The sequence below is a fragment of the Echiichthys vipera genome (assembly GCF_963691815.1).
Source record: "Echiichthys vipera genome assembly, chromosome: 3".
Lineage (NCBI taxonomy): Eukaryota > Metazoa > Chordata > Actinopteri > Perciformes > Trachinidae > Echiichthys > Echiichthys vipera.
This window is the reverse complement of record NC_139828.1, coordinates 26,242,844-26,264,493: the sequence shown is the minus strand read 5'-3', so window position 1 is coordinate 26,264,493 and position 21,650 is coordinate 26,242,844. Positions and strand designations below refer to the sequence as shown.

At 41.7% G+C, this 21,650-nt stretch overlaps 1 protein-coding gene across 1 annotated transcript in view; it reads right to left on the bottom strand.

Annotated features, from left to right (window-relative positions):
- The window catches only part of slc9a7 (solute carrier family 9 member 7), a 29,293-nt gene that overhangs the window by 6,585 nt on the left and 1,058 nt on the right, over window positions 1-21,650 (bottom strand). The window contains exons 2-15 of the mRNA XM_083911634.1: window positions 20,035-20,237; window positions 19,878-19,955; window positions 16,708-16,784; window positions 16,012-16,124; window positions 15,797-15,902; window positions 15,251-15,392; window positions 14,995-15,100; window positions 14,016-14,104; window positions 13,164-13,277; window positions 12,741-12,852; window positions 12,493-12,646; window positions 4,394-4,457; window positions 3,372-3,454; window positions 1,859-1,964 (exon numbers count right to left, since the gene is read on the bottom strand). Coding sequence (XP_083767760.1) covers window positions 1,859-1,964; window positions 3,372-3,454; window positions 4,394-4,457; window positions 12,493-12,646; window positions 12,741-12,852; window positions 13,164-13,277; window positions 14,016-14,104; window positions 14,995-15,100; window positions 15,251-15,392; window positions 15,797-15,902; window positions 16,012-16,124; window positions 16,708-16,784; window positions 19,878-19,955; window positions 20,035-20,237 — 1,547 coding nt within the window. The remainder of the gene's footprint in view (window positions 1-1,858; window positions 1,965-3,371; window positions 3,455-4,393; window positions 4,458-12,492; window positions 12,647-12,740; window positions 12,853-13,163; window positions 13,278-14,015; window positions 14,105-14,994; window positions 15,101-15,250; window positions 15,393-15,796; window positions 15,903-16,011; window positions 16,125-16,707; window positions 16,785-19,877; window positions 19,956-20,034; window positions 20,238-21,650) is intronic.

The following is a 21,650-nucleotide window of genomic DNA, read 5'->3' as shown; positions in this document are numbered from 1 at the left end:
TCATACAATTTGAGGTTAAAGGGATATTTGTGACACACTTTATTCTCTCCCCATTTCATAATATCCATAACCAAAGAGGAAACCACCAGGCAAGGGGCTTTATTTAATCCTGCCTCTGCCCAGTTGGCAACACAGAGCCCTGAACAGTCCTGATTATATGAACAACCACCTAAATTCACGGCATGCCTGGCAGGCAGCTGGCAAACCAACAGCAATAAATCAGGAGAGAAAAATATTTATGGATGCAGAGCTCAAGACAGAAATATATTTTCAGGGAGACAACTTTAAATGCCAGACGTCTACTTTGCAGTAAAGAAATGCAATCTAGATGGTGACGGGCTCTTTGTGTTACTGTGAAAGGAGAGCAGAATAATCAAAAGCCTCCACGTGAACGTATTTCAAATTAAATGAAAAGGAGAATTTGCCAGAGTGGATCCAAGTGTGACCGCCCAGTCAATGGGTGTGTCTCAGTTAAAAATATCAGTGTAGTGTCCTTCAGAACAGTGATCATCATTGAGATGCAGCTGAAAAGGGTCTTTTGTGTTCTCTGAATGCAAAAAGGCGTCTCAACCGTCCATTTTTCTCTCTAGCTGAAGGTCTCAGTGCTTTGTGTTTTTACTGGCAGGCATTGAGAATACTTTGATGGTATTACTGTTCTCTGTTCTGAGAGAAAAACCTTCAGTATTCACAGAGAACCTTCCTCAGCCACGGGGCTCAGGTCTGCACATAGAAAATGAAATACCACGCATTGGTTATAGCTAATTGAAATAAATATAAAACCTTTTTATTTCAGCAGCGCCAAAACATATTTTCTCATTAGCATTGTTTGTCTTATACCCAGAAAACTACACACACACACACACCTCCGTCATGTGGCTCTGCTAGCTAATAACAGTCAGTGTGGTTTTCTATGATGGACAAGGATAGTCAGTCACCCCGAATCACATATGATTGGCTACATTTACGTAACTGACCCCGTGTTCAACACATATCGTAGGAACTATTTTCACAGGAGGAGAAAATGTTTTTTATACACATTACATTAGCAGGGGTCATCCCTATGTTCCCTAGGTCCTATGTTTCCCTAAAAGGGTCTGATGTTCCCCGGTCACATACAGAGCAGGGAACAAAGGACCTTTTTGGGGAAAATACGGGAACATCGGACCCGGGGAACATAGGTACGCTCCCCATTAGAATGTAACAAGATATAGCTAATTCATCAACACATGTGCACAGGATTAGAAAATATATTTGTCATTTTGCTAGGTCTTTAAAGGCAAAGTTTGACATTCTGAAAAATAAAAGATTCACTTTCTTGCTGAGACTTAGGTGAAAAGATTGATACGGTACCACTCTCGTGTCTGTAGGCTAAATATCAGGCTACCGCCATCAGCCGGTTAGCTTAGTTTAGCGTAAAGACTGAAAAGAGCAGCTAGCCTGGCTCCGTCCAAAGGTAACAAAGTTCTACCAAGACTTAATTTGTTGTATGGCTTAAACAAACATAAAAATACGTTGCAGGGGCTGGTAGGTGGGTTTTATTAACATAGGACAGAACCAGGCTAGCTGTTCCCACAAGTCTTTGTGTTACGCTAAGCTAAGCTAACCGGCTAGCTTAACTGTACAGACATGAGAGTGGCATCAATGTTCTCATCTAATTCTCCGTAAAAAAGCGAATACGTGTATTTTCTATGTCCAACTATTCCTTTAAATCCTCTCAGTGGGCAACATGTAGTGAATATTTTTTTGATTGTTTCCTCAGTTTGAACGTTCCCTTTCCATAGTTCACTGGTCATGTAGGAGTGCAACTGTGTTTTTGCTGTGTGCATTCTCTGTTTTTTTAGTGCATGCTGACACTCACCTCGTATGCCTGGGGGCTGGTCAGACAGCTCGCCAGCGGCCCACAGTAGGCGGGCAGAGTGGAGGTGAGAGGCGGGCCGCTGTGTGTCAGGATGGGCTTAAGGTAACTGGGCAGTTATTAAGGAAAAGTACCCAAAGAGCTCAACAATCTTTATAGGTGAGCAAAGGCTGGTTCAATGTGTGTATAGTTAATATCCCATATCTGTACCACTTTCTAATATGGCAAACTTGATAAAGGACTAATGAGCTTTCACTGCATGTTAAAGGTTAGTACATCATTTATGTTTTGTAGATTAGAGATTAGAGTCAGAACTTTTTGGGTTGCCAGGTTTTGAAACGTTCTCCACAACCTAGTTTGTTCCTTGCTTCGCCTTTCTAGGAAACCTTCGGTCTGATTATTTAAAGAATATCAGACAAAAGTGACATAAAGGGGAAGGATTTATCACAACCTGGCAACAAAAATGTTGTTCTATTTAAAAGCTTATATCATATTTGTAAAGCATTAGTAAATTAATTATAGACCATTAATAAAACAATTAGTTACAGTTATAGACCCTTTTGATACAATGGGTTGCCAAACTATCTGATTGACACAGTATGCAGAAGATAAACTGTATAAACAGGCTACTTTGCAGCCAGTCATTTCCTAAGACGTTCTCCTCCTGTAGTAATCCGCCATAAAAAAACTTGTCAAATGATGAATTATGGTTTAATATTGTCCAGGAAGTCTGCCAGACGGATATATTTGGAGTTTAAATCTTAATGAGATTCTGTGAGCAGCTGAGGGTAGAGTAATTTTGTGATGTTTGGCAGCAGTGCAGCCGAGAGCGTCTTGTTTGTAATTAGTCATTCTGCATTGCATTCTGGGAAAACCCAAAACCCAATTCCCTGTTTAACTGGTCGGGACACGGGTCCAGAGAGTGTCAGTCTGCTCCCTGTCAAAACATGTATGTTTGAACAGAAATCAAACTCAGTTGTTGAAATCATCAGTCCATTGCACAGTCTGCTACCCACAAATAAAGTCCCCGTGTTTACCTCAGCCTCCGCAGAGCTAGGACGTGAGAGAGATCCACCCTGCTCGCTTCAGCTGCATCTTTTCACCAGGGAGAAAGTCTCCACTGTAAAACACAGCTGCTCCGCTCAAAAGCAGGCAGACAATCAGCCACCTGGGGAGGCAGTTGTTCAGCAGAGACGGAAAGAGGGAGGAAATGGGAGGATGTGCTGCTAAACACATATACTTGAGGCTGTGTACCTGACTGAGTAGGGACAACAAACATTTTATGGATTCATGCATGTCATTTTGATCCCATATCCCAGGATGATCCAATAAAGACACTAATTGTGATTGTGACTTTGATGGGTTATACAGTGTACAAAGAGAAAATAGTCCCCCACAATCATCCTGAGTGAATGTGGCATCTGTTATTAGAATAAAGACGGGGTAGTAGTAGCCTTAAAAGCAAATGATACACATACGTTCTTCGGGTCCGTATAGCAGGGTACAGAAAGGATACTTGTGATCAAAGGTGTACCACAGTCTGAAGAGCCATGCACTCTCCTGTTTGGTTTTACTTTGTCCTTCAGCCTGAGGGCCATCCTGGAGAAAAAAGAATATTTAGATATCATGCTTAAATGTTTGATGTTATTTTTATCCAATGAATTTGGTTCCATTGGTTGAGTTTTGTTTTGTTTCTCATCTTAAATGATAATTATATCCAACACGTCCTCATACCTGGACAACAGACTAGGTAGTTTACCAATGACTTCCAAAATGACGTACATGACCGTTATCTAATGTAATGTATAAAAAAGTCGCAGTTTTAGACACGGGTTAACATCAAACATAATTACTTGGTTCAGTTTAGGACAAAAATGAATTGGTCAGGTTTGGAAAAGGTCGTGGTTTGGATTCAAATGAATACGTTTGTCAAAAACTTAAGTCCATGACATAGTTACATCTGTGACATGGTTACGTAGTTACCCCGCACCTACAGTGCTGAAATTGTCGCAAAAATGTCAGTGCCAAAAACTGCAGTTCCCCTAATGGCCACTAAAGTCTGGCTCCAAAAGTGAGTCAATCCCCATACACCCCCATGTTAAAAGGCCCGACTTTACAGCAGGAATAAACATGTTTGCAGCCTGGTACAAAAAGCTTTTTTTGTCTCTAGACACAGAATCACTTTGCCGACCTCCCTCCTACTTGGGCATTTTTATACTACCTAACTTCCTCCTCAGCTACCGCCATAATTACTACAGCCACTAGGGGTCGCCGCTTTACAACAAACATAAATATTGGTTGTGATTGGCTGCTTGCACAAACAACCTACATGGCCACGACGGTCTGTTATATCAACATATTTCCTAATCGCTCCCAGAAAAGGAGTCATTTGTAGCCGACAAACGTAACTTTCTGTGTCTTCAGACTTGCTGACTGTGCTCCACATCAACATAAAATTGCAGAAGTGGAACTGTTTCAGCAGTGAGAGCAGCTCTGGCTGAAAGCGAATGATAAATGAATTCTAAGTGAGATACTCACCCCCTGTAAGACCTGGAAACTGTCTCCACACGGCTGCTGGTCTTGATCTGGATCAACTCCAACCCTGAAACACAGGAAGAGAGAAAGAAAATATGAGCAACTTATGAAAATGCTATTTATCTCTGAAGCAACTCCTTAACTACAAACACTTACAAATGTGGCTCATATTTTGTAAGATGCCAGTCGGCAGTATTTGTCAGCCCCTTATACTGGAGGTCTGTGATTTCCCTGCTTCCTCTGCAGTTCTTTCTTGTTCGTATTTGACATGATTTTGTAGACGCTTCGCTTTGACACAAAAACAATCCTGTTGGTTTTTGTGGCTACTGCACCGAGAGAGAAGCTTTGTTGTCTTTGTGTCATCTTACGCGTCAAAAAATGCTTTGAAGACCCACACGTCGGAGCACTGATGCTAGACCTTTTAGTGGCTGAATAATGCTGCTCAATACAGCCACAGAAAACAGTGAGAAGTGGTAGGATATGACGCGGTTTGTTTAATTCACTGAAAAACACACAGGGGAGAGATGAGAAATAGCAAATAACGTTTTGGCTCGTGACTGAAACCACAACCCTATAAAAAGACAGATTTTCACTGATAGAGGAAATCAAGTCAAGTCACCCCTGAACCCGAAACACAGAGACATTTCAGCATGCAAGAACTAAAAAAACTATCATGTGAGTGAAATAATTATGTGGGGATTTTCATATTTTTTGCTCCCTGGACAAAATGGACCCATTATCGCTCAATAGAGCATTGATGTTGGGTCACAAATCCAACCAGTCAATAGGTTGTTTTAACTTTGTATTATTTTTTATATCACTGTACTGACAACCTACTGTCTTGGTTAATTGGTGCTGGGTAAAGTTAACCAATACAATAGAGTCTGTTGACCCAAACTGGGTCAGTTTTTCCCCAATCATTTAGTGTCTTCTGGGAAAAGCTCTTTCTTGTCAAGAGATAGACAAAGACTCATACCACACTCTGCACACTAAATATGAAGCTGCAGCCTGCAGCCAGTTAGCTTAGCACCATACAATGACAATTTCAATCACAATGTGCAATACTTTTATTTTTCCTCTGTGCTTTAGTGTTAATCTAAAATACTTTAAAAAATCTGTATATATTGTTCCTGTTATTCTTATATTTCCCTGTGTTCATTCATCCATCCATCCATCTTAAACCGCTTGTCCCTATCGGGGTCGCGGGGGGGCTGGAGCTGATCCCAACCGACATTGGGCGTGAGGCGGGGTCCACCCTGGACAGGACGCCACTCTATCACAGGGCACATAGAGACAAACAGAGACAGACAACTATTCACACCTACGGGCAATTTAGAGTCATCAATGAACCGAACACCTGCATGTCTTTGGACTGTGGGAGGAAACCGGAGAACCCGGAGAAAACCCACGCAGACACGGGGAGAACATGCAAACTCCACACAGAAGGGCCCCAGCCGGGGCTAACAACCACACCACCGTGCCGCACTGTGTTTGTATTGTTCATATTCTTTTCTATATGTTTTACAATTTATTGTTTCTATTGATGCTTCTTCTATGTTTGCTAACCACTTTGCTGCTGTGAAAAGAAATGTCCCCTTTGTGGGACTAATAAAGGAACATCTTATCTTATACTGGGAGCAGTGAGGAAAACGTCTAACCTGGATCTTTAATGGGGGTTGCGTGCCGGCCTATTTCTTGTCCAGGTACAGTCACTTACTAGCTAGTCTCATATAGCCAGATCCATCTCCACAGTGCCCTGTTTCAGTATGATCTGGCTGCACAAGTTAACATTCTGGTATAGGGGGGGGGGGGGGGGCTCTGGGTTGTTTGTGTTTTTTTTAAACCAATCCCAGTCGTCTTGAGCGGCTCGGGTTAGGTTAAGAATATCAGGGTAAATCAGAGCCAGAAAGGGGGTGAGTCACTGGATGGTTGTCGGGCTTTATGCCTGCACTGTGTGCTAAGCTAAGCTAATCAGCTGCCGGCAGAAGCTTCATTAATTTCTTTTAAGTGACTGCCGCATATATATATATATTCAGTCTTCATAGCTGGACATAATCCGCCCCCCTGGTGTCTCTTACCAACAGAGAAGGATTAAACTGAACACAAACAGATTTTAAAGGGGCACTTTTAATTCACATCAGCTCTGACTGGAGCAGTTGAGTAATCCTCGTGGACAGAGGCCAAAACAGAGACGTGCAGCCGTCCATGGTTTCATCTGAAACTACAACTGAGTCTGTACAGTAGGTGCATGGCTTTATCTTTAGACTTTATAACAGCCATACAGACGATATATCCCTTGGAACTGAGAAAAGGCATTTTCTTTCTGCTTTCAACCTTGGCAGCTTAAGAAGGAGCACAATTCGACTGCTTGTTAGGAATTTCTCCTCTCTAAACAACACACTTATTCACGCACAGGATCATCAGGGGGTTGAGGTTGTGCAGAGGTCGAGGACTCTGCAAAAACAAAGGGGCTCAAAGCCTGCTGGCTCTGTGTCAGGAAGGATCTGTGAGGAATGGGTCTGAGATTAAGACACACCTGCTGGGGGGCCCCCGAAGAGACAAGCACAGCACACGTTTCCTCTGATAAGGGACACACACGCACGCACACACGCACACGCACACGCACACGCGCACACACGCACACACGCACACACGCACACACGGACACACGGACACACGCACACACACACACACACGCACACGCACACACACTGTTCCACTGACTGACTAACCTTTAATCCTAATCCTGGAAACATTTCTTCCTCTCCTTAAACCCATCAAATACTCCTCACGAGCAATTTTGTGAGGAGGGTTTCTGTCCTCTGGGGAAGACATGCTATCCTGAACAAAGTCAAAATGAAGGAACCATCGTGGCACAGCTGTTTCTTTCTTAGCTTCCTCTTTTGCAAATACTTTTCAAATCAATTCACACAGGTCTGTCAAGCTGTTTCTGGGGAACAGTGTGTGATTTGTTCATTGCACCGTTGTGTGAAAAACACACAGTTGCAACAGAGAGACGGACTCAGGTTGTCACGTAACCCAGAGAAAGCTGTGAATAAAGCATCATGCAACAGTAACTCCTCAAGCAGCAGCACCTCCACCAGAGCTGGGCTGGTGTGTGACGCTGTAATGTTTTCGCTCAGTGGTGCCCAAACCTGCTTTCCTAATAAATTGCTTTTCAAGAATCAAATCAGCTTAATTTTATCCTGAAAGTGGAGATGCATATGGTACTTATCCATAGTCAGTGTATGACTTGTCCTTCTTGTCATTTACTTTTGTGGATCACATGACTTTTGTACTTGCTTAAACTGGTAATACATATTGAGGTCAGATTTCTTCTATAAGCGTCTACGTTTTTTCTTTAATCTCACCTGCACAACTTGTGTTTTTTGTGTTTCTGCTGCTTTGTTTTATTGTGAAAATCATTTTGCTTTGCCCTCAGACAGTTAGCCATCAGACTCCTTTGACAAAAACAGTAATTTTACCTCGCAGAACATGGGATTTGTTACTACGTGACTTCGGTGAATCCAAACTAACTCTTTAAAACACTAAAGTCACACAACAACACAAACAAACTAAGTGAACAACTCCTGTGTTCTGTAAGGCAGAATTACTGTTTGGTCAGTGGAGTCTGGTGGCTTTGAAGAGAGCATAGAAGTAACGGCTTCAGTTCCTCTGTGAAAAGGGCTGTCTGACTGCAAGATAAAGCAGAGGAAATATTCCAAATATAGTGTGCACTTAAACTGATGTTGATTTACTTTAGTTGGCTAAAATACATTTAACTGCTGCCCCCATCAACAGCAGTACATTTCTGAACTGCCTATCCTCCTGTCTGCTTCTTCAAACTGGGAGTGTGGTGACCGCCATCTACTGTAGATGATACACTATGAATAAGTATATCCCTTTAAGAGTCTCAACTTTTCCCATGGTCCTTCATAGTTGCCCGCTGTTCCCCTTCATCAGAAAAACAGAAGTAAACCGTGAAAAGAAAGATTCCCATCTGAAGCAACCACACACTTCCCCAACACCAGTTGCTGCCTCAGAGTTTGTACACATTGATACAGCACCGGAAGTACTCCCACTTCCCAGGCTGCCGTCGTGCTTCATACAATGCTTCGCTGTCCCGACGCTGTCACGCCATAAACAGTTAAGTCGGCGGTATATTTAGCAAATCTTTTTTTAGTTGGACCTGGTAGCCGTAGCCAATAGCTGTATTAGATACTCATGAGGAACTGAAACTGTCACAATGCAACACAAATCTCTGAACTCACATTTGAGCTTAACCTTAGACACAGATGGGGATTATACTGTATGTTATTAGAAGTTATGCTTCAAAATGACAAAGTTTCTATATCTTTACACATTAGACAAAAGCACATCAAACATATTTAGAGGGTCAAAATCTAGTCAATGTTAGTTGAACAGAGATTTAGACGTAAAGGAGAGTGTAACCAGATGACAGTGACCGCTCAGTGTTGTCACAACAGTAATTGGCAACATTCTCTCTGCCAAATATGATCCTGTGTCCGAGGGACATGCACTAATCCCTCTGTCTTGGCACAGAGGCTCAGCAGATGTTCAAGCGTACCACTGCTTTTATCTCATATTGTTTAAGGGAGTTCATCTGCTATCATGCTGCCATTTTAACTGCAATTTGTGAGCACTTCAACTTCTTTTACTATGTCAGCTATTTTCAGTGTTTCAATGGAAGTTCTCCTTGTCGCATCCAAATCAACTCTGGTCAAGACGATTTTTCTATAACAATCGACGACTCCATCGTCCCTCCTCCTAAGTACAGAGGCGTCTCAACAGCACGTTATCCTTTGAAGCTCACATGTCATCGGTCAGCACTACTCCCGTATAGATTATTGTAACTCTCTCCTCTCTGGTCTCCCTCTCGAGCTTCTCCATAAACGCCAACTGGTCCAGAACTCAGCTGCCCGGATCATCAGCAGAACCCTCTCCATAGATCACATCACCCATGTCCTTCAACAACTCCACTGAGTTCCTATCAAACATTGCTTCGACTAGAAGATTCTCCTTCTTGCTGTCAAGGCTCTCCACAACATCGCACCTCCGTACCTTTCTGACCTCCTTCCCACCCACACCATCTCCAAGACCCTCCGATCTTCCTCCTCCACGCTCCACACCACCTCACCTAACTATCAGCCGTGCAGCCCCCCGCCTCTTGAGCACTCTCCCACAAACCATCCGTAAAAATGTACTTCTTCATTTTTTAGATTAGCTTATTCCCTCTGACCATGCCCTTCTCACTTCTGCTGTTTTTGTTCTTTGTTTTTGTGTAGCTTTCTGTATTCTTATTTCTTAATTACTGGTTTACTGCTGTAAGGTTCCCTTCAGTGATGTGAAAGGCACCCATGAATAAAACAGATTATAATTATTATTATTATTCATTAATTTTCAGCTCTAAGCACACTCACATTTTCTTTGTCTAGTTTATTCAGTAAAGTCCTACCAAAATCCAAACTAAGCTAGTGAAGCGAAGTTTTCCTCAAGATGCTCATATGTACTTTATACATATATATAAAAAATGAAATAAACTTGCATTTTAAATAAAATAAATAAAAAGCACATGTTAAAATAGATAATATAATGGCACATTTCCACTGAATGGTTGGTTTTCATTAGCAAAACTTGGAAACTGGTAAGTAACTGGTAGTTTTTTGGTACCACCTCGGTCGAGGTTCCAAGCGAGCTGAGTCGATACTAGAAGGTGGAGCTAAAACACTGCAGACCACTGATTGATAGAGCAACACGAGACTTCCTGCACAAGTCCGCCATTTTCAAACTGCCAAGCTACCGACAATAGCAGCCGCAAGTTTTTTATTCATTTGACCCAAATTTTTAAAAATGGCAGCCTCATAAACAGCACTTTGTACAGTTGACCGAGTGCAGTTGTTAACCTGTTTGGTTGAAGATGAGGGGATTCAGCTAGCGTGGCATTGAAAATAATGTCATGGCAGTTTCACACGGCGGTGCTATGGCGATTAGTTGAGAGTCGAGGAACAATCCACAGTGGAAAAGAAGAAGAGAAAAGGACCTGGTGCCAAAGGTGGGTTGAGTCGGGCTGAACCATGCAGTGGAAACAAGGCACACTGAAGAACACTTAAAACTTTCTACAGCTGACAGCTCAGTAGCTCTTCCCTGACTCAGCATGAGCAACTTTGGATCTCCTCCTCTCTCCATGGCTGCACTGCCGGGACTCAGTGATGAGCTGCTCGCCCGCCTGCTTACAAACCCTCCATCCAAACCCAATTACCTAAACCAGCAGCATCTCTTCTCACACCACATTCCTGCTCTCCAAGCACCAGTCCTCCATCACATCCTGCTCATCAAGCTAACGCCTCGTCAGAGCTGCTTCTTTTTGACTCATCAGCCAGAGGACTGTGTCATAAAAACTGTAAATGACACCTTTCAAATGTAATCTTCAACATTGAATACAGGGGAATTATTATTTTTTCATATTTTTAATGCCTTATGTAATGTAAGGTCTGACTATTCCTCAGGGCTTTGAAAGATTTCCATCATTAAGGGTAGAAATGTGTGCATTCATGCACATATATAGTAGGGCGTCATGATGTGAGGAAAATATGTGATAAAGTTGTTGAATATCACAATAACAACATTAATAACAATGATAAACAGATATTAAATATTGTACTCAGTTCTGCCTTTCTGCTGCTTTCAGTATACTGCTCAAATACAACACATTGTTTGTTGTATAAAAAAATGATTTCCAACATTATTTTATTGAACCAATTGACTGTGAGGGTTCACCTTTGGTTCATGTCCAAAGGTCCAAAACATGTAATTCAAATAAATACCTAATACCAAAAACCTATTAAACAAATCAAATTTATTTAAAATGAACACATTTTAAAGTGCAGTTTTATATTGATTCTCTCTTTGAACTAACTCAAAACTTCACTGAATGTCAATGTGTTTATTGCGCAAGTTGCTATCGCTATGATGACGATACCATGGTTGCAGAGCACGGCTGACATCCGCCTGCCATGCACCGCATGTCCCAGTTCCCATGGCGATGAGTTCATGGGGGAGATTTTGGCAGCGCTCAAAACCCCTCCACCTAACACAATAGTTCCTGCTCGGCTCGAGGAGGCATTACTCATATTAAACAGAGCCTGTTCACCCAGACTGCCTCTGCTGCTGTCACACACATCCCCTGCCCATAATCCGCTTTATTATGACAAATGGAAGCTCCCAGTGCAGCATGCACAGACAAAAATAAGTGAGGCCGGGCTAAAAACAGACAGATAGCTAAAGCATCAGTCCTACTCCTAATATAACATATCAAGCAGCTTGTGGTGCGGCGGCCCGGTGATAAACTAAAGATCCGGCATCACCTCTGGCTTGGGGATGATCTTGATGTTTAGAGTTAAGTGTTAAATCTGAAAGTGAATAAGGCTCGTTATAATAGAAAATGCCGGGACGCAACACGCCCCTGTGACTTATAGGCTCTGGATGGAAGAACATGGGAGAGTCTGCAGCGATGGAGATCTCTGGCCCCATCTCCTGGACAACACCACCAGGAAGGCATCCTGAGATTCATTTAATAATGTCAACTAGAGAGGAATTATATGTCTCAGGAGAAAATGACAATTCATTCGACGTATAACTGCTCTACACAGACAGAGAGCAGGAAGCACTGAAGCTATGAAGTGAGAACGAGAGGGTGTCTGGGAAACTCAGGGACAGATAGAAAAGAAATGCAGATATAACATTCATCAGATAATGTGATAATAATGCAGTATCTACTGACAAAATACATTCAATGCATTCAACATCTTTTAAGAGAATAAACTTTATGGTGATTACTTATTTACAGGAATTAACAGTGGCCTATTTTGATTTTACTAGTTGTCTGTCTGTCCTACTACTTTATTTAATACATTAATATACTGTACAATTTAATACACTCAAATGGGTGCTTTAAAGGTAATTTAGACAAAATAAATAGCCTTAAAATGTTTAGTTATGAGGACTTTGTAGATTTATCCAAATGCAGAGGAGATGGTGAAAAGTAGGTCAGATTGTCTTGTTCAACATAAGACCGTTGTTACCTGATGTGTAGCCAGGACAGCATTGGGGTCGTCCCACCACCAAACACCCAGACGGTGAAGAAGACAATGAGCAGTGTGGTGGTGAACATCATCTGGCGGGCGTAAGTGGCAGTGTCCCTGATGGCCAAGGCAAACGCCATCGCCCCACGCAGACCTTCACATCAAATTATCATCCAGTCACATTAAAGCTGTCAATTAATGGATCAGTCTTGACAAATGACATGATGAGGGGAGGAAAATCTCTATACCTGCAAACATCATCATGTGCTGGAAGTTTCCTTTGATCTTGTGCCTTCTGCCGAGGTTCAGAAGAAAGGACAGTGGGTAAATTTGGAAAGCTCTTCCGATGAATATGGCAATCTGACGGGCAGGTTAAGAAGTCTTTGACTGAACAAGCAAATGCTGAAGAAGACTCGGAGCGGTGTGTCCTCACTAAAGTAAAACATGAAGGTGAACTTCATAGTGAAGCAGGAAAATCTTTCTTAATTTGATATGATTATCTTTTTTGACGTAAATAACACAAAACTCTGGCCTGCCTACAGGGACATCATAAACAGTCTCCAAGTCATCAGCTATGACCCAGTTCTGCACGTGTGGAAATATCTTAACTCTATTAGCAGGGTAACGGGGAGCAGGGAAAAATGCATGCTCGTTGTGCCCTAAAAGGATACAAAAGCCCCTATGATGAAAATGGGGCTGAAAATGTGATTCTGGAAGGTGAACAGAGCCAAACCCATGTAGGAGAAGATGAAGTTCTCAGCCAGGAAGTGAAGGACCTCAAAGAGCTGCGTGGAAAATATAATATTCATCATCATTTCAATTTAGAAACATATAAATACATAGCGAGGATAAAACTAAAGAGTAAAAGAAAGAGCCTTAAAATGCTCAGATTCAGCAAGGGAATTTCACAGGAAGTTTCCACACTGCACTGCTGTTCTCTGAGCTACTATAAGCGCCCCACATATCCCCCCAGAATCCAGAAAAGCTTTGGGAGTTGTTTCTTCTCTTCTCTCTCATACAGAGAGGCAGGCTGCCTGGCTGCTTCCATGTTGCTCTGAGCGGGAGGCGCAGAACGAGAGGAAGCAAAAATGGAAATGCAAGTGGGAGAATTGTCCCTGTTTCTGTTTTAACTTAAGGGGAGGATTTAACCTTACCAGTGGAACGTGTGTGTGTGTGTGTGTGTGTGTGTGTGTGTGTGTGTGTGTGTGTGTGTGTGTGTGTGTGTGTGTGTGTGTGTAGCTTTCTTTGAAACTGTGTAACAAGAGCCTGCTAGAATACTTGGAACACTGATCCCAAAATGTGTCACGTTGCATGTCGTCTACGTGCTAATCTGCACCCTGTCCTCAAGACTGAACCCCCTCTGTGTAATAGTCGTGTCAGGAGGGATGTCCTCGAACAACCCTGATTAAGGTCACAGCGGGCTGATCATTGAGCCATCTGGCACCGGGGCTGAGCACCCTGTTCGTATATCGGGGGGTTCAAAACTGTCAAAAATAAATGGGCAGGAAGTGGTCAGATGCTACCTGCTTGGTGCGTTTTGTGGACTCCGCAGAGAGGTTGTTGTAGGTGTAGTGAGCCTGCGTGATGCCACAGAACAGCACGGAGACGACGCCTGTGGGACAACACACACACAAAAACACACATTTAGGAGCCTTAATGCAACTACTCAAACAATAAAGAAAAAGTTGCACTGCTGGGTGAGCCCATTTAGAGACATCAGAACCAAATATTAGCTTTTCAGTCCTCTTGTTGCTTTGCTACTGTGTATAATATTATCTGTTAATTTCATTTGCTGCACATCTGCTGCATAATCTCTACCTAAGTCCTTGTCAAATTTAATTTGCAGAACAGATTCAGCTCTCTGAGGATGGTTTACAGCACTTATTTTAAACTGCTCATAATTGTGTTATCCAGCATAATCAACTCTTGGAATTAAAACTCTGTCTAAATAAAATGTAAATGTAAAAAGAGAAAATGTTCTGATAGATCATGTTTTCTTTTTAAAGGGGCAGTTTAAAAGATGAAGGCATTTAACAGGCAGGGAGGGTCTAATGAAAGATGCAATTGAGTTGCATTGTGGGAAATGTAGGATAGTGTTTTTGGAGACCAAACAAAGACAATAATTAAGCACATGTCGGCCTCTGCTGATATTGTGTCACTTGCAAATCTACGGACCATATAGAACGCTAAATCAAGGTACCCCTTTAATGTTCTGTTATAGAGAAAATAGGCTCACAAACTAACAAAAATGAAGATGAAATGGCTGAATATTTGAAAAGAAATTTTTACATCTGAATAATAAAAGGTCCTTGATTTGCAAGAAGACCTGCTTTATATTGAATCATTTAAAGAATTTAAAGAAAGTTGTTTTTGACTTTTCTAGATGACCTGGATGACTGAGACTCTCCACAATATTTGATTAAATGAAGTCAGACACAAGTGTGCCGACTTCTTTTAACATCCTGACCACTTCCTTCACAGCAGTGCCCTGGCACAGCTCACCTGTGAACCCGCAGGCTTCGGCCAGCAGGAAGGTGCTCCAGGACATGAGAAAGAAGAGCGCCGTCTCCAGCAGCGGGAAACAGTGCAGCTTGGTGAACTTGGTGACGTGGGAGTTGAGTTAAAGTCACAACACTGTTTTTGGATCTTTACCAACCACGACTATAACACACCTATTGTCCCAAGAAAACTTGATCAATATGGAAATTAGACTTCCTGTTTGTATTTTCGCTTCAGAGTGGGTATCAGAGAAGGATATGAGAGCGGTAACGACTCCTGTGGCTGCACCCATCACAAAGGAGCCGCTGAAAATACCCAGGAAAACCCCCACTGACTTGAAAAAGGCTGCGGCATCAAACATGTGTGTGTTCGCTCCACTGGGCTGGTAGGCCACGATAGACCTGAAATACACACAAGAAAATCATGGTATGACAGGGAATTTCAATATTTGTCGTAAGTTTACCAATCAATGATGTTTTGGATTGCTTCACACTTATCTCATTAAAGCTCTTTTGGGAACTGAATGTCCACGATTTGTTCACATATATACCAAAACTGAATACAATCATCGTTCATGAAAGAATTCTAGCAGCCGGTGACTTGTTGTTCCAGTAGAGGGAGGCAGAGTGCTGTTTGTCTGTCGAGAGCAGTAACACAAAGCTGCACTGCTCTGCCTCACACTTCAGTGTTGAATTTCAACATCAGGAGGGAAAAAGGGCCTTAAAACCATGCAGGGAGACTTTCATCTACAGTAGGACGGAAAGTATTCCAGATGTAGGTTTGTTAAGGCAGAAATGTTACTTACGAGGAAAGCACAATGGCCACAGCGTCATTCATAACACTTTCTCCAAACAGCAGAGCGTAGAGATCCCCATCAGCGTGGAGCTCATTAAAGATGGCCAACACGGTCACTACACACAGAGATAAAGATGGAAAACACATTCAAACATCATCTTATTTTACACACACAGAAATAAAACTGCAATGCATGACCCCTGTTGATGTCAGCAGGTGTTGTACCTGGGTCTGTGGCCGAGATAATGGCACCAAAGAAAAGGCAGTCAGTGTAGTAGAACTTGTCAGTTAGCTGTCCGACCGCTTGCATCAGTTTGACCACGCCGTACATCAGATTCCTGGAGACGGACATCCAGGTGAGAGGAGACCAAAAAGGGGCAGTGCGTTGTGATCAAGCAGCAGGTAAACAACAGTAGGAGTCTTCATCTTTAACTTTTTAAGGTATCTATTAGAACATGATTACATGTTTTAATTTTAAAAAACACATTATTTTACTCTTACTGTCTGTCTGAATATACCTGTATTCACCTTCTCTCTGAAACACTCAGTTTTAGCGCCTGTCTCTTTAAGACCCCCTCCTGAAAAAGCCCAGTCTGCTCTGATTGGTCAGTGTTTACGGGTATTCCGCATTTGCACTCTTTGCAGGTGGGGAATGACTGTAACAGGGAAGGAGCAGCTGCTTTAACCTACATTTATGACATCACAACCATCCAGAAGTTGTGACGGCTTGTTAAAAGACACAGTTTCTAAATACAGGCTGTCTGCATTTCTCTGTGGATTGAGCGTTTTGATACATTCCCAGTATTTATATAGCACCTTGACCTGATTTATAATAAAAAAAAGATATAGAATATCACTTTTTTTTTACAATATGGGACCTTTAAGTTTCTGACATTTCATAAACAGAAAGTGGACACTCACCCAATAACAAAACATGAGATGGCAGTGCCAAGAAACGCATACGTTATGATGGAGCCCATATTCCTAAAGAAGTGTCTCTGGAAAACAAGAATAATAGAATAAGTTTTAAAAAAGGAAAAACAGAATTCATGTACATGTTCTAAAAAAGTGTACAAAGCTATCAATTCAAAAGTGCAAGGCCACTCCAGGTCAGTAACAGCCACGGGTGGGCGAGTAACTCCCTGTCAAACAGGACTAGAAACACAAACACAGATTCAGCTGTTTGACCGGTTATAAAACAAACAAGCAGTGCAACACAAATTCATCTCACAATCACTTTCATAGCTGAGTATCTAGTATCTCAGAAACAAAAATGCTGATTCAGCTTTCTCAAGGAAGTGGGCCTTTTCCTCAGCAACTGTCAGTGATATTTTTAAAATAAAACAGGCAAGAATCGAACCGAACGGAAGAAATAATACTGAGATTATGTTCAGGATTTCCATGACTGATCTTCTATTGCACAGTTAGTTGACACACAGCGAATTATGTCAACATTTGCACAGCAGATACAACAATGTGTGCTATAGAGATCTAGAGCAGACGATGGTCTGAATGGACAAATTAACAACCAAAGAGGCACACAAACATTAGAGCCATGTTGCATCCTTCTAAAGCTGTTAACACTCTGCTTAAAATGAACTCACATTGCAACAGATGAATTTAAAATAAATAAATAATACATGAACTCCTGCTTCCTCTTTCCTGGGACTGGGTATATGAGTCAGCAAATTCCATCTTAAATCACAGTTTCAGAAAAACAAAAAAGTCTTGGGACTGTTGGAACCAAACAAATGATGTGATGTCATCTTTGCACTGGAAAACTGACACAAGTAAAGTCACACCAAAGGAGTGGAGGCTGGAAAAAGGTTTAGAGTTGTACGTGGTGATGAAACAGCTAGAAAGCGCTTAGAAAACCAATAAGTGTTGACTCTTAAGACGGACATTTTACTTTCTGTTTGTGAAGTTGAACTGGCGGTGACAAATGTGTGATGTTGCGCATATTATATCCCTTTGTGTTAGTATAAAATGTTAAGTATGTTGATGTTTTTATATATATAACAACATAACTATAGTATGTGGTATATAATATATAATACATAATATACTTTTTTAATTTACCTTTATTTAACCAGGTAAAGCTTATTGAGATACATGATCTCTTTTGTAAAAGCGACCTGGCCAAGAGGCAGCAGAGATACAGATATAGGTATAAATAATATTTTGTTCAATAAATAAAAAATCAGAGATAGATTAAAGAAGTGTTGCATCTGATTTTGAAACATGGACAAAGCCCAATGCTTTCGAGTCCTTTGGTTTTAAGAATTTCGACAAAGCTATCAAGAGATATCAGGTCCGACATTTTGAATTCATCGTTGCAGGGAGGTTCCGTGCAGAGGGAGCAGCATAACGAAATGCCTTTTTCCCCAGTTCTGTGAAGACACGAGGGACAGTCAAAGCAAATAAGCCAGTGGATCGTAGGCTAAAACGTCCATGATTCCTAACAAGATGAATTCTGAGATAAGATGGGACCAAACCAAGTAGAGCCTTATAAATAAAAGTCAACCAATGAGTGAATCTTCTAACAGACAGGGATGACTAATACTGTATTCAGTTAGCATGCAGTATACACACTATATAGAACAAGTATATAGTGTATACTGTAGTGTGAATTTGGGACACAGACAGGATTCTACAGACTCTGTGAGGCTGTACTTTTTTGCACTAAATGCTAGCATGCTAACATGCTCACAATGACAATGCTAACATGCTGATGTTTAGCAAGTATAGGCCTATTATTGCAGCCTTCATATGGGGTCCAGTTTACCATGTTTATGAACGCACCCCTCTTGTGGTAATCACAACCTAGTTAGTGGAAATTTACAGTTCATGAGTGGTATGCTCAACTTACGATGTCGTAAATCTGAGCTAATGAGTTCCATTCGAAGGTAACAAATGTTTACCATGTTCACCAGCTTAGTTTAGCTCAGTGGTTCACAAACTGAGGGGTGCAACCCCTAGAGGAGTTATATAAGGGGGGGCTTGCAGAGGCTCAATAAAAACGATGCACGGTTCTACAATACTAGCAAAGCAATGACGAGTCTTTGAGACAATGAATCTTCACCAAATGTCACAACACCCAAAACAAAAACAAGAAAATATGACATGGCCATTTCATATTTGGCTTTACCAGTACAACTATGGGTAATGAAGAGAGGGGAACTATTAGCATGTTAACATTAGCCTACATTTGCTATTTAGCACTAAGCAAAAAGTACAGCTGAGGCTGACGGGAATACCGTTATGCAGGTATTTAATCATAAACAGCAAATAAAGTTAGGACCAGCTGGTGGTGCCAGATGAAAAGTCAGGGGATTGCAAAAAACATTTGGACTGGTCCTCCGGAAATCGTGGATGTCTGTATAAAGTCTGACTGGCAAGCCGTCCAATAGATGCTGAGAAATCGACCACGCTGCAGCTTGGCTAAAAACTCAATTAAATTCAACCACTTCACTGAAACCCATGGTCAGATCATTATAAGATGCTCTTTACTTCAGCAAAGCACAGGGCCTCTCCCTCTCATTTATCTGACTACTCCCTGATATCATCTATCACAGTATAATTGGATAAGAACATAGATCAGATGCCACCAAGTGTTTAAACTTCACACTCCTTTATTTCAAGGTCAGGGCACTAAAGCACCTGTGCTGGAGATCTTCAACCCACAATCCTCATACATAACAAGTACCACCTGCTAGTTGAAATTCACATACTATAAATATGGTGATGATAATGAAAATCACAGAGCCACACCAAGGATTCCCTAAATAAAACAAAGCTGCTGCTTTACCACAATCGAAAGCAGAAACTGCTCATACTGTCAGTGTCAGACGTTTTTATTTGCCAAGGTAAATGTCAGAGGAAATGAAAGACATCTGCTCTGGACTTCCCCTCAAAAGGGCCACTTATGTTCAGAAAACACTGAACGCTGTCTGTCTGGCCAATGAGGGGTTTTCTTACCTAACCACCAATGAGACAGAAGTTTTTGGCAGAAGATGGCCCATGCAATAACATCGTATCACGTTGTGCATCATACAAATTCAACCTCACAAATTTGACATGCTGCACCTCACCTTCTTTAGACTGTACCCAGCATGGAAAATAATGGGAGGCAGCAGTATGTTGAAGAATACTTCAGGGTCAAATGTCACCTGGAAAAGATGAGAAATTAAACAGGGTAAATCTGTCAAAATCAGGACTGGAGAATGGATGTTTTTTTCTGACTGTTACCTTGCGCAGCATATCGTTCTGCTCCACATTGTGAATCTCTCTAGAGTTGATCTCCCCTTTGAGGGTGTACTCAAAAAACTTGCCGCTGACATTAAGCAGCAGGGTGCTGACAGGTCCTTCCTTCAGCGTGCAGCTTGGGGGTGTCTTGTTGTGGTAGCTGGTGGCGGGGATGCCGTACCGCAGAATCACACCTACCAGCAAACCTGAGGGAATCAGAGGAGAGAATGATGACTGTAAGACAAAAACAAAATTGTATGGCAAACAAAGTACCCAAACTACCCCCAAAATAAAACAACAAATTCAATCTCATCCAGTAAATCACTTTCTAGGTGCTTCTGCTTTACAAGCCCGCTGGGATTAGGCCGTGACACGCAGAGATCAGCAGAGCAAAGGAAGAAAAATGGGGAGATGGTAAGCAGGAGCTTGTGGGGAGAGCTAAAGCCAAGAAGAAAGGAATGAGGCAGGCAGCAGGGAACATAACTCCTCTGATCTGACAGCAGTTATCTGCAGGAGACAAGGCAAAGCAAAGCTTCCAGCACTGCGCTCGCTCTTTCTACCAGAGGGTTAACCACGTACATTACACTCTGCATTTTAGCCTAACCGCACACACGCACACACTTTTGCAACAGATAAAGAGGTTGTCTTTGAGTAATTACTGAGAATGAATCCGCCTGTTAAGCTGCCAAAAAATACTTAAAATAGTTCACAAACTGTAGGTTCTTTCCAGCTGTGGGAGGTCTTATGTTTTTGAACCAGAAGCACCATAAAAGGAAAATGAGCATTTGATATTGTGTCTGCCCTGCAATATATCATGTTGTTCCTTTAAACTGACACCAAATACTTGTATTAACTCATTCTGAATCATTGATTTGTCTTGATTGCCATGCCATCTGACACCGACTGAAATTACCCACTGAAAACACAAGGTTTTCTGTAGAGTCTGCTTTTTATACAGCAAATCAATATTGGGACGATGTTTCCACTCGGCAGCACTTTTATACTGATGATAGTCCAACAAATACAAACAGTGTGCTCTAACACAATGTCACTATATAATCCATAATTTATTAATGTGCATAACGCATTCTGTACCTGCACATTAGCCTTACACCTGTTGTAAAATGATGGGAATAGTAAATATCTGTTGTAGTATTACACTGTCAGTTTCTATTTTTGACATAGACTGCCAGGACACGGTCAATAAACCAACAAAGCTTGACTGGGGAAAACCCAGATCAGTCTAGATTTGAAGCATTAACAAGAAATCAAAGTCTGTGTTGTTCATGTGATCTCTCTGGTTAATAAGTGACAATGACAAACTGGGATCACGCTGTTAGATAGAAACTACAGATACAGATGTTAGACTGAGAATACCGAAGTAATTCTGTCAGCATTACTGAACACACACGTGTGACAGTGGTCTGACTAGGATTACATAGTCAGATGATAAAAAAACAGACTTTGTTGCAGTTGTTGTTCTGCAGCTAGGAATAGATTCACCTCTGTAGCATTTGAGTCTATTCAGTGAATATCCTGTGCTCCGGAGGAATAAACAGAAACCCAGTGGCACAGAAAGGCATGCGGACCCCAGCTGATGGCAGTGCTTCTGACCCATG